This window comes from Piliocolobus tephrosceles, chromosome 5, assembly GCF_002776525.5.
Source record: "Piliocolobus tephrosceles isolate RC106 chromosome 5, ASM277652v3, whole genome shotgun sequence".
In the NCBI taxonomy this organism is placed as follows: domain Eukaryota; kingdom Metazoa; phylum Chordata; class Mammalia; order Primates; family Cercopithecidae; genus Piliocolobus; species Piliocolobus tephrosceles.
This window is the reverse complement of record NC_045438.1, coordinates 157404926-157420658: the sequence shown is the minus strand read 5'-3', so window position 1 is coordinate 157420658 and position 15733 is coordinate 157404926. Positions and strand designations below refer to the sequence as shown.

The 15733-nt window shown below is 40.7% G+C and overlaps 1 protein-coding gene across 1 annotated transcript in view; it reads right to left on the bottom strand.

Annotated features, from left to right (window-relative positions):
- Positions 1-15733, bottom strand: part of ELOVL2 (ELOVL fatty acid elongase 2) — a 59288-nt gene that overhangs the window by 7192 nt on the left and 36363 nt on the right. The window contains exons 3-5 of the mRNA XM_023185396.2: positions 12506-12693; positions 7164-7241; positions 2107-2278 (exon numbers count right to left, since the gene is read on the bottom strand). Coding sequence (XP_023041164.2) covers positions 2107-2278; positions 7164-7241; positions 12506-12693 — 438 coding nt within the window. The remainder of the gene's footprint in view (positions 1-2106; positions 2279-7163; positions 7242-12505; positions 12694-15733) is intronic.

The following is a 15733-nucleotide window of genomic DNA, read 5'->3' as shown; positions in this document are numbered from 1 at the left end:
CTCACACCTGTAATCACAGCACTTTGGGAGGCTGAGTGGGGGAGGACTGCTTGAGCCCAGGAGTTCAAGACCAGTCTGGGCAACACAGACCCTGTGTCTACACTTTTTTTTTTTTTTAAATAGAAGTGTGCTCTATTATAAGGAAAATTTAAATATAACCAACAATACTGACAATAATGTAATTGGCATTTATAGCCTTGGTCAAAGTTCTTTATTAAACAGGCATTTGTTTGCTATTCCATGAATAGTTAACAATTAGTTTATGCAACAAAATAGGTAACTTGAAAAAGTGAGTAAGAATATAGAATTATGAACCAGGAATCAGGGGTTCTTTTGTGTTTTTTCTTGTTTAACAAACATGGCTTTTAAAATAAAATCTGAAATATAAAACAAGTCATCTTCATGTCAAGAGCTCTCTTTTCCTACAAGAAGGTTTTGCAAAAATGTTAAACAGTGTTCTAAAATGTGGCTGAAGTTATATTTTACATACTTTATTTAACTTCTTATATATACATTATCCAGTTAACATAATCACATTTTCATATACAAGTGGGACCATAAACATTCTCTAATAAGACAACACTAGCACAGAGTAATTTTACCCATGTATATATATTCATTTGAAACCTGTTTCCCAAAATGAAATCAATCATTTAAAGGCAAACAACTGCTTGGAATTAATGCCGCTAGACATTGGGTTGTGGGGCCTAGAAATCATGTAAGAGTATATTGCTTTGGTTGAATATAATTAAATTCATCTTATGTCTACACTTTTTTTTTTTTTGAGACAGAGTCTGGCTGTGTCTCCCAGGCTGGAGTTCAGTGGCGCGATCTCAGCTTACTGCAACCTCTGCCTCCCAGGCTGAAGCCCATCCTCCCACCTTGGCCTCTTCAGGAGCTGGTGGTATTACAGGCGTATGTCACCACGCCCATCTATTTTTGTATTTTTTTTTTTTTGGTAGAGATGGGATTTTGCCATGTTGCTCAGGCTGGTCTTTAACTCCTGAGCTCAAGCAACTGGCCCACCTTGGCCTCCTAAAGTGCTAGGATTATAGGCGTGAGCCACTATGCCCAGCCCTACAAAAAAAAAAAAAAAAAATTAGCTGGGCTTGGTGGTATATACATGTATTCAGCTAATTAGGAAGCCCAGGAGGTCGAGGTTGCAGTGAGCTATGACTACACCACTGCATTCTGGCCTGTGCAGAAGAGTGAGACCCTGTTTCTCTTAAAAAAAAAAAAAAAAAGAAAGAAAGAAAAAAAAAGAAGGGCTGGGTGGCCCACACCTGTAATCCCAGCACTTTGAGAGGCTGAGGCAGGTGGATAGCCTGAGGTCAGAAGTTCAAAACCAGCCTGGCCAACACAGTGAAACCCTATCTCTACTAAAAATACAAAAAATTAGCTGGGCGTGGTGGCGGCCACCTGTAATCCCAGCTATTCAGGAGGCTGAGGCAGGAAAATCGCTTGAACCCAGGAGGCAGAGGTTGCAGTGAGCTGAGATTGCGCCACTGCACTCCAGCCTGGGCAAGAAGAGTGAAATTCCATCTCAAAAAAAAAAAAAAAAAAAAAAAAGAAGAAGAAGAAGAAAATGAACAAATAGGAATGATTGCACTGGGTTGTGATATAAAATATATTTCTTATTGTGATTCTCAGTTTTAAAAAAAAGAAAAATCTGGTAGGTCATTCAGAGATGTAACCTTAATTTTTCAGAATGCGAAAACAAGCAACCCTAAAAGCTGAAATGCCTCAATCTGTTTCACGGGAAAGTGGTGACTGTGGAAGGCGATATATGTCCACAGGAGTAGAACAGCACCTGGGATTAGAGTGAAGCAGCTCCCGCTGGGGTATGTGCCTCTGACCATGGGACATATGATGCGTGGAAAAGAAAACAGTTTTAAATTTAAGGTTCGGTCCAGATTTTGCCTGTACCAAAGACCAGACACTAGAATACACGGCCCCTGGCAGACACGGGCATCCTGCTGGGGCGAGGCCGGTGCTCTAGGCCTCCCTTCATGCTCTCCTGATCTGCATGCGATGCTCAATACAAGACAGCACCAGTGGTCTCTAAGAGCTATTCCTCAACACAGAAGAATTAACAAAATAACTTACTTTGTCCACAAGGTATCCAGTTCAAGACACACCACCAGATGTTAAACATAGAAGCATGATGATATACATGAAGAAAAGTAATCTGACTCGTTTTTTTCCGTAAAACAAAGAAAATCGTGTCCAGGAACTCTACTGATTTGGAGAAGTAGTACCACCAAAGCACCCTGGCTACCTACAGAAATTGGTAAAGGGGAGAAAAGGGTGAGAAATGGCAGTGTTCCTGGTGCCGCCCCTTCTGCGTGCTGCCTGCGCTTTCCTGCTGTTTCTTTCTCACTGCTGAAAAGGCAGCTCACTGGGTGTCCTCATCTCCAGTTTCTCCTTATTTCAAGCAATCCACCCCACTCTAGCGAGACATGAGTTATTTCTCCAGAACACGCGTGTGACCAGGTTACTCCTCTACACCTGCAGAACCAAGTCCACGACTCCTGGCTTGAACCCAGGATCTCCCATGGGCTTGGGTGGCTGCTGTTCCCACCAGCCTCCTGCAGGCTCCCCACCACGGTGTCCCGTGTGCTGGAACAGTGGCCTGCTTACTCCTCCTGCAGCAATGAAAACTCTTCTCTCTGCTCCCAGCACTCCTTTCCTACTTCAGGTCTGGCATGTTCTAGTCGTCCTTTATTATATTCCTCTTAAATGCCACCTTTTCTCTGGAACTTCACCCAGCCCTTTCCTTTCTCGGGCTGAATTGCTGCTTCATTTGTATTCAAATTACTTTAACTATGGCTCCATAATCAATAGCCATAATCGAGTGTAGCTAGTATTATGAATCTATCAATAGATTGCACATCACTCAAAGGCAGAAACTGTCACTCACATTTGCTCAGTGCCTAGCACTCAACAGGAGGTCATTATTGTTTGTTACATTCAATTATAACTTTCCTCTGCTCTTCTAAAGTATTATGTTTTTTGTCTCTTAGATTATCCAAGGGCAGTCTATGACTACATCTTTTGTGTCTTTTCCTCAGATGACTAGATTAAAAATCAAGGTGTTATTCATCCTTGTTAACAGTGGGAGGTCATGATAACACATCCTTTCCTTCTTAAGGCCTTCAGTCAGTCTCATCTATAGGAAGACATTTCTTTAGTGAAAGGCACTGGGTTTTCACCACTAACATTAAACATAAGATATTTTTAAAGACATTACATAATAGGAATCTTGAAATGAAAATATCATGCTCTACTGTCTACTTCCCAAGAAGACCATCATAAGGTGTGGTAGCAACCATCCTAATGTCTGATGGGATAATTAACCTTCAGAAGTATTCAACTACAAATAAACATAAAACAACCTTTAGAGAACTGTATGGTATCCCAAAATGCACCGGTTTGTGGTAATGCATTAGAAATAAAATGTATGCAGAGAAATATCTTACTTTACTTGTATTGCAGTTTTGGAGATGTTTTAAAAATGTCCCACTTTGGGAGGCCAAGGCGGGTGGATCACGAGGTCAGGAGATCGAGACCATCCTGGCTAACACGCCCGTGAAACCCCGTCTCTACTAGAAATACAAAAAAATTAGCCGGGCATGGTGGCGGGCACCTGTGGTCCCAGCTACTTGGGAGGCTGAGGCAGGAGAATGGCATGAACCCGGGAGGCAGAGCTTGCAGTGAGCCGAGATCGTGCCACTGCACTCCGGCCTGGGCGACAGAGTAAAACTCTGCTTCAAAAAAAAAAAAAATCCATCTTGGCTTGGCATGGTAGCTCATGCCTGTAATCCCAGCAGTCTGGGAGGCTGAGGCAGGTGGATCATTTGAGGTCAGGAGTTCGAGACCAGCCTGGCTAACATGGTGAAACCCTGTCTCTACTAAAAATACAAAAATTAGCCGGGTGTGGTGGTGGGCGCCTGTAATCCTAGCTACTCGGGAGGCTGAGGCAGGAGAATCGCTTGAACCCAGGAGGCAGAGGTTGCAGTGAGCCGAGATCATACCACTGCACTCCAGCCTGGGTGACAAGAGTGAAACTCTGTCTCAAAAAAAAAAAAAGGTCCATCTTGATATTAAAGATTTTAGTTAAATGGTTTCTACTATCTGTCTTAATAATATGTCATGTTTAGTTATAGAAAATTTCAAACATTCACTAATGCAGGGAGAATAAGTCAAATGAATACTCAGCATCCAATGCCAAGCTTCAGAATTTTCAATATGATTCCAATCTAGTTTTTATCAATTCCACTTTCTGCCATTTTGGGGAGCAGGGGAGTGGGCAGTATAGAATATTATAAGCAAATCTAAGGTATCATTTTATTTAGAAATACTTCCGATAGGGAGACTTTTTCACATAACCATGAAGTCATTATGTTGTCTAACAACATTAACGATTCCTTAGTATCTTCTAATGGCCCAATCCATGTTCAAATTTCTCGGTCTCAAATATGTCATTTTTTTCCTAGCCCCCAGAATGTCTTTTTACAATTAAATCACGATCCAAACAAGATCCATCTTCATTGGTTTGAAACGGTTTTTAGGTCTCTTCTAACCAATAACAGTTCTCTGTCTTTGCTCTGCCCATTCTTTCATGTCTTTTATTTCTTAGAAAAACTAGATGCTTTATAAAGAATTTCTAATATTATAGATTTGTGATTGTTTCTTAGTATCATTTCACTTGTTTCTCTACACATGCGTTTTCTGTTACCGGCAATTAGATTTACAGGCTTGAGTAGACTCAGGTATAATGTTTTTGGTAAGAATATTGCAGAGGGTTCTGTCTGCTTCTTACTGCCTCACATCAGGAGGTACATAATTTCTGGCTGTTCCACTGATACTCAGACTGAACAGTGAGTTCAGGTATTGAGTCCAGTCATTATGAAGTTTCTATTCAATTTTCACTGAACAGTTTTACCATTCACAGGTGACTGCTGTCAGATCCATGATATAGTTTGGATGTTTGTCCCCTCCAAATTGCATGTTGCAATGTCATCCCCATTGTCGGAGGTGGGGCCTGGTGGGAGGTGTTTGGGTCATCGCGGCAGATCCCTCATGAATGGCTTGGTGCCCTTCCTGGGGTGAGTTACTGCAAGATCTGACTGTTTGAAAGAGTCTGGGACCTCCCTGTTCCTTGCTCCCTCTCTTGCCATGTGACATGCCTGCTCCCCCTTCATCTTCCACCATGATTATAGACTTCTTGAGGGCCTCATCAGATGTAGATCCCGGCACCATGCTTTCTGTACAGCCTGCAGAACCACGAGCCAAATTGAAACTCTTTATAAATTACCCAGCCTCAGGTACTCCTTTATAGCAATGCAAAACAGACTAATACGATCCATTATTTCACTAGGAGTTGCAAAATGGTGATTTTTCTAATTATATTGTTACCTAAGCACTTTTCTTTTCTATAGAGAAGAACTTTCCCTTTTCATCTATTTGGAAATTCACATATGAAAGGCAAAATAAATGTTTAATTCTTTCCCTGTTTTTTTTCTTTCCTAAAATGAATTGGTGTTCTAACAACCTTCAAAAGGTAACAATAAGAGTTTTTTAAATGAGTATCATTTTAAACTCATGGCTTTTTACATACGTAATGCTTCAGTTCATTCCAGTCAGTATCTTTTTGATGTTCAACCTGCCCCATTTTTAGGCAGTGGGGTCCCTTCCAGGCAACTCCTCTTTTTGTGACGATCCTCATAGTCCTGGGTAGCTGCTTCGCCTTCTCTCATAGATATCCTGGGTTCATCTTATAAACATTTCCTGCCCCAAACTGGAAGAGGCCCATTATCTAAGAAACCTAATCTTTTCTGGAGAAAATTCTGTTTAGAGAGCACGATCTGGGTAATCACTGCTCGTTGTACTGGGCTGTCACAGACTAGGCCTTTTCTATAGACAGAGCTGAAAATTAAATTTTTTAAAAAAAGAATAAAGTTAATTCTGATATTTTCAATTTGAATCTATTATTAATGAGTTTTAGTTTAACTTTTTTATTGCTATCTCTTTTTTTCCATGTTTCAAATCAAAGTGCCTACTGATATTAACATTATTATATACTTAATTTATCCCATAGTGTACTATCACAGTGTCAAAAAAGCAATACCAATGTTATTAACAATAACAAAAGAATTACTGGATACTGTTAAGATATATCTCACTAGGGGCGTTCAGTCAAAAAACTGTTTTAAAGTCACTTGAAATAGTTCCTTGGGTGGTTATGTCACCAACTTAATATGTAGGTATATTCATTTATTTAAGTTTGTTTCCAACTTTTAGGGGCTAGCTGCCTTGCTTTCTTTTTAAATTTAATTTTGTTTTATAATTATGTAAAGCACTTAGTGGTTCCAAAATCAAATATAGCACAAGGTACATTCAGAGAATTCTGGCTTCCCCTGTATCCCCTCTGCCCTGTTCCCTCCCCTCAAAGGAAACACTTTTTTTTTTTTTTTTTTTTTGAGATGGAGTCTTGCTGTGTTGCCCAGGCTGGAGTGCAGTGGCACAGTCTCGGCTCACCATAATCTCTGCCTCCTGGGTTCAAGTGATTCTCCTGGCTCAGCCTCCTGAGTGGCTGGGACTACAGGTGCCCAACACTATGCCTGGCTAATTTTTTATTTTTAGTAGAGATGAGGTTTCACTATGTTGGTGAGGCTGGTCTCGAACTCCTGACCTCTTGATCCACCCGACTTGGCCTCCCAAAGTGCTAGGATTACAGGCATGAGCCACCATGCGTAGTGGAAACACTTTTTTTAGCTTTTAGTTTATCCTGTCATTGTTTCTTTTTAAAAATACAAGCAAATACACATACGCATTCATATCATTTATTGCACAAAGGGTGCTATCCTATAAACACAGTCTGCAAGTTACTTTTGTTCATGTAACTATATCCTGGAGACAATTCTGTAGCAGTATAGAGCTCTTTCTCACTTCACTTTGTAGAGGCATCTGCTATGTGGATGTGCTGTGGTTTATTCAGCTGGTCCCCTATATAGGGAGAGCTGGAAATCAGCATTTCTATTAGAACAGGAACCCCTTTCTTATCTAATTCTAGCCTCAGCCCCCTATCTGGAAGGAGAAAACCTCCTCTCCTTGTCAAGGAGAACTGGTTATGGTTGGCTGATTTGCTTCTAGTGGCTCACCCGGATGTCAGCTTCCCCTGCGCTGGTAAGATCTTGACACTGTAAGTTGTAGCCTCCTTCCCAAGTGGAGAGAATGAGCTGCCAAAGAACCAAGAAAGAAAGAAAAACAAACATCAGCACAAGAATTTGGATGCATATTGAATTTCCCATTCATGTCTCTGGCATCTATTCAAGGTTTGTGTAGGAAGTTCCCAGCATTTGAGTTTGTCTCAATCCTGTCCTCAAACACCTATTATCAGGGGACTTATTTCCTGCTGTTGCACTGAAATCAATGGCTATTTCCTTAATTAATATATGTTACCTCTAACTATTTACATTGGCCAAAATAACAGATTTTAACTATCATTTGAGTCACAAAATTTTATGTAAGGAATTATCTAGTCATGTTTCTAGAAGTGAAATGTAGAATTAGCTGAAAACAACTGTGAGAAAACTACAGTAAAAATTTAATATTTTGTATTGGTTTAGATATATTTAATCATCTCAATAATTTAAAAAATATATATATTGCCATATCGAAAACAGTGTTCAATAAGGTTCTTAAACCATTTTCTTCATTGTATTTATGCTACTCAGTGATCAAACAATTTGGTGGTTAATTAATGTCTGTCTTCCCCATTACTCTCAAAAACCAAAAAGCTCCAAAAAATGTATGCATCTGTTTTTGCTCATCTTTGTATCTATGGTTCCTTGCCCAGTACCTGCTACATGGTAAGTGTTCAGTAAACATTTGATGAGTATATGATTTGCTCAAGATTACATGACTAGAAAGTGGTAGAAGGATGATTAGAATTCAGAATTCCTAATTCATTGTTTGGTGTACTTTCCACCTCATGAGAAAATGAGCTTTTTTATTCTTTGTTGAAAATTTTATGAAATAAGTTTTCTCCCTGTAAAAAGTTAAAATTCTAGAATATAAGGCATTTGTGATTTGGATCAGGTATTACAGGCGAAAGGCCTACAATTTAGTATTTTCTGCTGCCTTAGAGACGTATAAAATTCATACACAATATCCGTTAAAATACATATACACAGCTGAGAGGGTTTGGATGTTGATTAATTAAATGTTAGAGAGAGATTACTAAATAACATTTAGAATATTTTAGAATCTTTGTGAGATTTCTTCACTGTCCTGATATACCTCTCTTTCCTTCTAACAAAACTCTTTCTGTTAACATCATGCCAGTTGAAGATTATCGATATAAGTAAGTCCAGTGAAAGAAGAAAACCTTGGATTCTCCTGATGGGATCTATTACAAATCAGGTCATTTCCGAATATCTCCCAGGGGATTTATGCTCTTAGTCCTCAACTGGGAATCAGCGCGACTGGCTAGAGGGGACCCAGAAAGACCTTAAACTACATATGAATTTTGGCGTGTTGGCGCATTTATCAAACTAAGAAAGCTGTTTAACTTTGTGTACAAGGATTAAATGAAAGCCTCTATGGTCAGGCTGTGGTTCTGTAGTCAGGGGCTCTAATCTCTACTCTGCACATTAACAGTGCAGTTACAGAGTAACTCCTGAGTGTGGAGAGGGCAGGGCATATTCTGTTTCCCCATGACGTTTCCTGTTTTAGTCAGATTTATCCGGGTTGTCCCCATTCCTGTAGCATCTGTGCAGAACTACCTGACAATTTAATAAGTGAATAGACAGTCAAGCTAGAGAGGCTCTATCTGTCTCTCCCCGGACCATTCTTAATCCCCTTACTGGTGCAGGAGTCATCCAACCTATGTGCTAGAAAAGGAAGGAAGGCTGTCAAATAGGGTTAGTTGTAAGGAGGTGTGGACTAAATTACTCCAAAATATACTTAGAATCCACCAGCTTCTTCCCATCTTCACCACCTTAATCCAAGATGCTAGCATCTGTTGCCTGTAGTACTGCAATGATCTCCTAACTGGACTCTTTGCTAACATTCTTGTCAAGTCACCCTCATAGTCATTTTCTATGTAGGAGCTAGAGTGATCTATTTTAAAAGGGAGATAATAGCGCTCCCATCATTAAAATCCTCCAATAGCTTTCCATGACACTTAAGAGTGCAAGCCAAATTCCTTCCAAGGCCCCAATGTCATCTGCCATCTCTCCACCTCATCTTCAACCACTGATCCTCTGTCCACTGTGTCATTCAGTCTCAACTCCAATGGCACCTTCTCAGAGGCTGCCCCATCACCAGCCTCTCACTCTTTCCCACAGGGCAAAGGTTGTGTTCTAGAATCTACAGTTGAATCTGACAGTGTGGGAACTCAATACATCTTTGTCGAAAGACTGTTAATAATTATTGCGGTGACTTTCTGGCTTAAGCAGACATCTGCTGACCCCTAACAAGTTAGCAAGGTTAAATCAGTCTGTCACCTGACTAGTGTCTATTAAACATACCCCCAGAGTGTCAAAGAAAGACCTTCTGCCTGCTCTGAAAGAGGTCACAATCAAAGAGAGGAGACTGGGCGGCAATCAATGGTAGTGATTTTGAACTGAACTAAGTGATTTTACACTTACACATAGTGTAAGAGAAAGAGTGGGTAAGCAGTAGGTAAAATTAGTGGTAGGCAATGGGCTCAGTGCAGATATGTTCTTCCTAGAAAGAAGACATTTACCTCATTGTTCAAAAACTAAACGGTTGTTCTTGCTCCTGTTGATGGTGACTACTGTTCAACTAGCACTTTGTAATTCACAAAGCATTTTCACATTTACCAACTCCTACTCTGTACTAGTCCATAGGCTCTTCAAGTGTAGAAGCTGTGTCTTATCCATATACTTCAGGGCTTCATATTCAGTGCCTAGTAAAAGCTCACTACATGCTGATTGAACAGAAGTCATTAATCGTTACAAATCACTCAAGAGTTATGTAGTATAAATATTGTATCTCTGCTTTATAGATAAGTTGCCTAAGGTTTGGAAAGCCTAAGTAACTGCTCTAAAATTACACAGAAAGTGACAAAACTAAAACAAACTTGTGTCTTCTGACTCCATTATACCAAAGCTCCGTCCAAACAGGTACTAGAACTGCTGGTGTGGTTGGACATGCAGGCTGGCCCTTCTGCTGCAGCTGTCACTTCTTTATTATTATTATTTTTTAGATTTTTTATTTTACTTTAAGTTCTGGGATACATGTGCAGAATGTGCAGGTTTGTTACATAGGTATACATGTGCGTTGGTAGTTTGCTGCACCTATCAACCTTTCATCTAGGTTTTAAGCCCCACACACATTAGATATTTGTCCTAATGTTCTCCCTACCCTTGCCCCCCACCCACCAACAGGCCCGGGTGTGTGATGTTCCCCTCCTTGTGTCCATATGTTCTCATTGATCAACTCCCACTTATGAGTGAGAACATGTGGTGTCTGGTTTTCTGTTCCTGTGTTAGTTTGCTGTGGATGATGGCTTCCAGCTTCATCCATGTCCCTGCAAAGGACATGATCTCATTCTTTTTTATGGCTGCATAGTATTCTGTGGTGTTTATGTGCCACATTTTCTTTATCCAGTCTACCACTGATGGGCATTTGGGTTGGTTCCAAGTCTTTGCTATTGTAAATAGTGTGCAGCTGTCACTTATGGAAAACAATCCAAGAGTATCTTTCCTTCTGCTATATAGAGAAACGAATCCCATAAATTACTATCTTGCTAACTCATCTAGTGAGCTAAACTTCAGCTGATAGAGAACCTAAAATAAAAATGGTCCTTTCAGTGTCAAGTAGATTAGTGAGCACCTATGTGATATAATTTTAAGAGTTGTTGGCTGTGGGTGGTGGCTCAGGTCTGTAATCCCGGCACTCTGGGAGGCCGAGGCGGATGGATCACCTGAGGTCAGGAGTTCAAGACCAGCCTAACCAACATGGTGAATCCCCATCTCTACTAAAAATATATATATATATTAGCCAGGAATGGTGGGCAGCTGTAATCCCAGCTACTCGGGAGGCTGAGGCAGAAGAATTGCTTGAACTTAGGAGGCGGAGGTTACAGTGAGCTGAGAGTGCGCCATTGCACTCCAGCCTGGGTGACACAGCAAGACTCTGCCTCAAAAAAAAAAAAAAAAGTTGTTAGCATGGCTTTTTTGACCCCAAAATTCCATCCCCTATACTGATGCCTAAAATTCCATTCTGAGAGCTTCATTCCAGTCATTTATAGTAATATTAATAGTTATTAAGAATGGTACATATTAGAATAATGCACAGAATAAACTCTCAAGAGAACTTTCATTTTTAAGGCAAGGATTTATTTTCTTTTAGAGTTCAAGATCATCAGAAAGGCAGCTATATTTGTGCCATTATCTCCCACTTATAGCTTGTATGAATGATTTTTATACAAGCTATAAAATCCCTAAAAAATTTTGTTTTCATTCTCTTTGCCCCTGTTTTTCTTTTCTTTCTTTTTTTTTTTTTTTTTTTGCTACAGCACGTTATTTAACACTTGTAGATTTCCCCTTCTATTACATTAAAATAACTTTTGGTTATACAGACGGGGCACTCATCCTTGTTCCTTCTCCTGTAAAATGACCTTGTTTGGTGCTTCACAGCGGAATCTGGAGCACAGGATGTAACAAGGGCTACCAGAGCTGAGCTGAAATGTCAGTGTTCCAAAGACATACGGACTATTCTTTAAGGGAATATATATATTGGCATTTCAGTAAAACTAACTGCATATGATGTTTAAGTTAATTTTTAAAATACTCTGTTAATCACTGTCTATTCTCGGGAAAATTATGAAACTTTTCTAAAGCTTCAGTATCCTCATCTGTAAAAGGAGAAAACTGTAACATGATCTGTAAAGGCCCATTTGATCTACGTTGTGATTCTAAATTAGACTAGAGACTAAAGAAATAGGTCTAGGCCAGGCATGGTGGCTCACACCTGTAATCCCAGCACTTTGGGAGGCCGAGGCAGGAGGATCACCTGAGATCAGGAGTTCAAGACCAGCCTGGGCAACATGGTAAAACCCCATCTGTACTAAAATTACAAAAATTAGCTGGGCATGGTGGTGAGTACCTGTAATCCCAGCTATTCAGGAGGCTGAGCCATGAGAATCGCCTAAACCTGGGAGGCGGAGGTTGCAGTGAGCTGAGATTGTGCCATTGCCCTCCAGCCTGGATGACAGAGCAAGACTCTGTCTCAAAAAAAAAAAAAATTAAATTAAATTAAAAAAAATAGGTCTAAATTGGGATACGAAAGATTCAAGTTATAAACAAGGACTTCCAAGATTTTCAGAAAGAATAATATCAAATGCTGGAATAAGTTCCTTAGGACTTAAAGTATTGATAGCAACTTTGCGTAGTTCTGCCAGGCTAGATGTAATTGTTTCTATTAATAAAAACTGCTAGTTACTGGACTTCAGCTTTGGCTAAACACTTACCTCTGCCAGCATGTATGCGGAGAGAAGTGTGATTCCGAGATTATACAAGGTGAGGATACCCCTGAGAGAAAGAGCAGGTCTGTTCTTCATATACTTGTTACCCAGCCATATTGAGAGCAGATACATGACAGTAAGAAAAAAGGTAGGAAGGTAAGAGTCCAACATGAACCACCCTCTGACTCGAGAATCTGAAAAGAAACACATACAGTGAGGATCCTGAGGAATGACGCTCCTGTTCAGTCATCAGTATTGTCACATACATTGCATTTGTACACACCAGCACAACAGGGAACAACCCCATACAGCATTAGGTAGGGGGCCTGGGGTTAGAGTTCAGGCGAAGAGGAAGCCCGTGGGGGCTGAATCGGTAAAGGTTTCATGGAGCAAACAGGGCTTAGGCTGAACACTGAATGAAAGGGACAAGAAGTAAAGGTGTGAAGTGACAGTTCTTGAATGCCTATTTTGGAACAGTTACTGCATTTATTTACTCTAAATTAATAGGAAGTACTATTATGCAATTTTATGGATGGAAAAAACAGCTCAGAAAACTTTAGTAACTTTCAAAAGGCTACATCATAGTCAGCAGCAGAGTCAGAATTTGAACCAGTCACATCTGCCTCCCAGCCCATGATACCTTGCAGCTGTCCTCCCATGGAGATCAGAGCAGTCAGAGGAAAGAAGGTATATTGATACTGTATCCTAATTCCTAAAGCCCACACAGCTCCGAGTTTGCCTCCGATCAGTAATGGAATGGGTTTAGAGTTCAGCTGATTCAGAGACAGCAATAGGATGACAGTGCAGCAAGTCTGGACGCTGCAGACAGCAGAGGCAAAGCCTGGGAGCTGTGATTCAGAACTGAGGACCCAGATCTGGCCACGGGACTGGACGTTTACACAGCAGGGAGGCAAGCAGCTGAATACATCAGGGCCCCTTACACTGGAGAGTGAATATTTAAAAGCTTAAATGAAACCCACATGCTAGAGCTACAATATAATTAGTAACACCTGAAAATCACTATAGACACAAAATGATTTTTGTCTTCTATTCTGCTCTTTTTATTTGTTTAAATAAAGAAAATGATTTGGCTGAGAATTATAAAAACTGCATGCTGCTTTTAACCTCTACAAATGGAGTTGTAGTGAGCTGGTTTCACCAACAGGCAATGGCCTTTTCTTGAATTTTTTGTTTTCGAAGTCCCACTTTCTGGTATGTCCTCCCCTGTATACCCCAGCCTCTTGTTAAACCACCCACCCTACAAACAGTACCATTTCTACACGGAAAGTGCCTTCTCAAGCTCCGACTGTCCCATCACTTATTTTATAAATATCTCCCACTGGTGACAGAGATAAAAAGGAAGCTCTTCTCAGCATGCAGTGACTAACAGATACCACCTTTCACACAACAGGCTTGCAATCGCCTGCCGTAAGTCTGTACTGTGCATCACTTCCTAATGTCCATCTCCGTATCTGAGTCCTACTCATCTTTTCATGCCCAGATGAAGGTCCTGACTGCTGAAGGGAGACATTTCCTACTGTGTTTTCGTATCTACAGCTCCTCATATGCATAGCAAGACACTTATTCTCATTTTCTAATTCACAAATTATGGCTATGATACTGTTACCATAACATTTACTGAGCACTTATGCTGTGCCAGGCACTATTCTGAAGCTTTTTACATGTATTAACTTATGTGATTCTCAAAGCAGTCCTATTATATAGGTGATAATATCATCCCAGTTTACCCTTAAGAAAAACCGAGCTGTAGACGCCTAAAAAAGTGAAATTACTTGCACTAAACTGCTACGCTACTTCTTGTTATGGTGTTGGATTGAATTGTGTCTCCCACAAAGATGCCTTCAAGTCCTAACTCCTGGTATCTGTGAATGTGACATTATTTGAAAATAGAGACTTTGCAGATCTAATCTAGCTAAGATGAGGTTAAACTGGATTAGGCTGGGCCCTAGGCCAATGACTAGTGTAAGGAGAGGTCTGGATACAAGGACAAAGAGGAGAAGGCCATTTGAAGATGGAGGCAGAGATTGGAGTGATGCATCTACAAGCTAAGGAACATCAGAGATTGCCACCAACAACCAGAAACTAGGGGGAGTCATGGTGCAGACTCTTCCCTAGAACTTCAGAGGGAACAAGGCTCTGCTGACACCTTGATTTCAGATTACTGGCCTCCAGAACTGTGAAAGAATACATTTCTGCTATTTAAGCCACCCGGTTTGTGGTACTTTTCATAGCAGCCTAGGAAACAAACACACATGGTTTAGTATTTGATTTCCAGTAGTTTCAGATGTGCTGGCTTTACCTCCCCAACTACAGTATATGCTCCAGGAGACAGCTACTAGGTCTTATATCTCTACTCTGTCTGACTCATACCCATTGAGTGCTGAGTTAAGAGGAAACATTCATTAAATGCACATCCACTGGCACATTGAGTCAAGCACATACTGCAAACTAATACAGCACCTGATGTTTTTGTTTTCTTTTGTCACAGTGCTGTAAATGTTTGCTACAGTTGTTAAGGATAATCATAGTTGTTTTAGCCAAAAGATGGGAACAAATGCTTGTAATAAACTTCCTTTTCTTTGGGACTTGAGAAATGTCAGTTCTTCCTCTGAGTCAGTATTCGCGCAGAACAGTACCCCTTGACGGTACTAACATGGTGTGGGCAAAATCAGAAGAGGCTAGGAGACACCGAGAGGTTTATTAGGTGATGTGCCAGTCAGCATCAGCGTGTGAGACTTTTAGGAAGAAAAGAGGATTCTTGATGGCTTACATGCTAGACACCTTGTCACTGTGGAGTTCATCTGATTCCACTGTCAACGGTCAATTTTACAATCTCCTTGCTACAGAGGAAAATTCCATAAAATGACCAATGCAGAGTAAACAACTGTAATCCTTTCCTCAATTGATCCCACATCCACATAATTCCAGATCATGCCAATCTTACTGGCAGCAAAGCTCAGTGAACTTGGCACAGACAGGTCATTGTTTTAACTGTCTAGTCGAAGTGTCAAATAGAAAACCACTGTCACCAACAAATCATAGTTCCTCCTGGGTCCTGCATGTCTAAGTGAGAGTGCCCTGGGTCCTGCATGTCTAAGGTGGGGGGGCCCAGGTCCTGCATGTCTAAGGGAGGAGACCCTGGGTCCTGCATGTCTAAGGGAGGAGACCCCGGGTCCTGCATGTCTAAGGGAGGAGGCCCCGGGTCCTGCATGT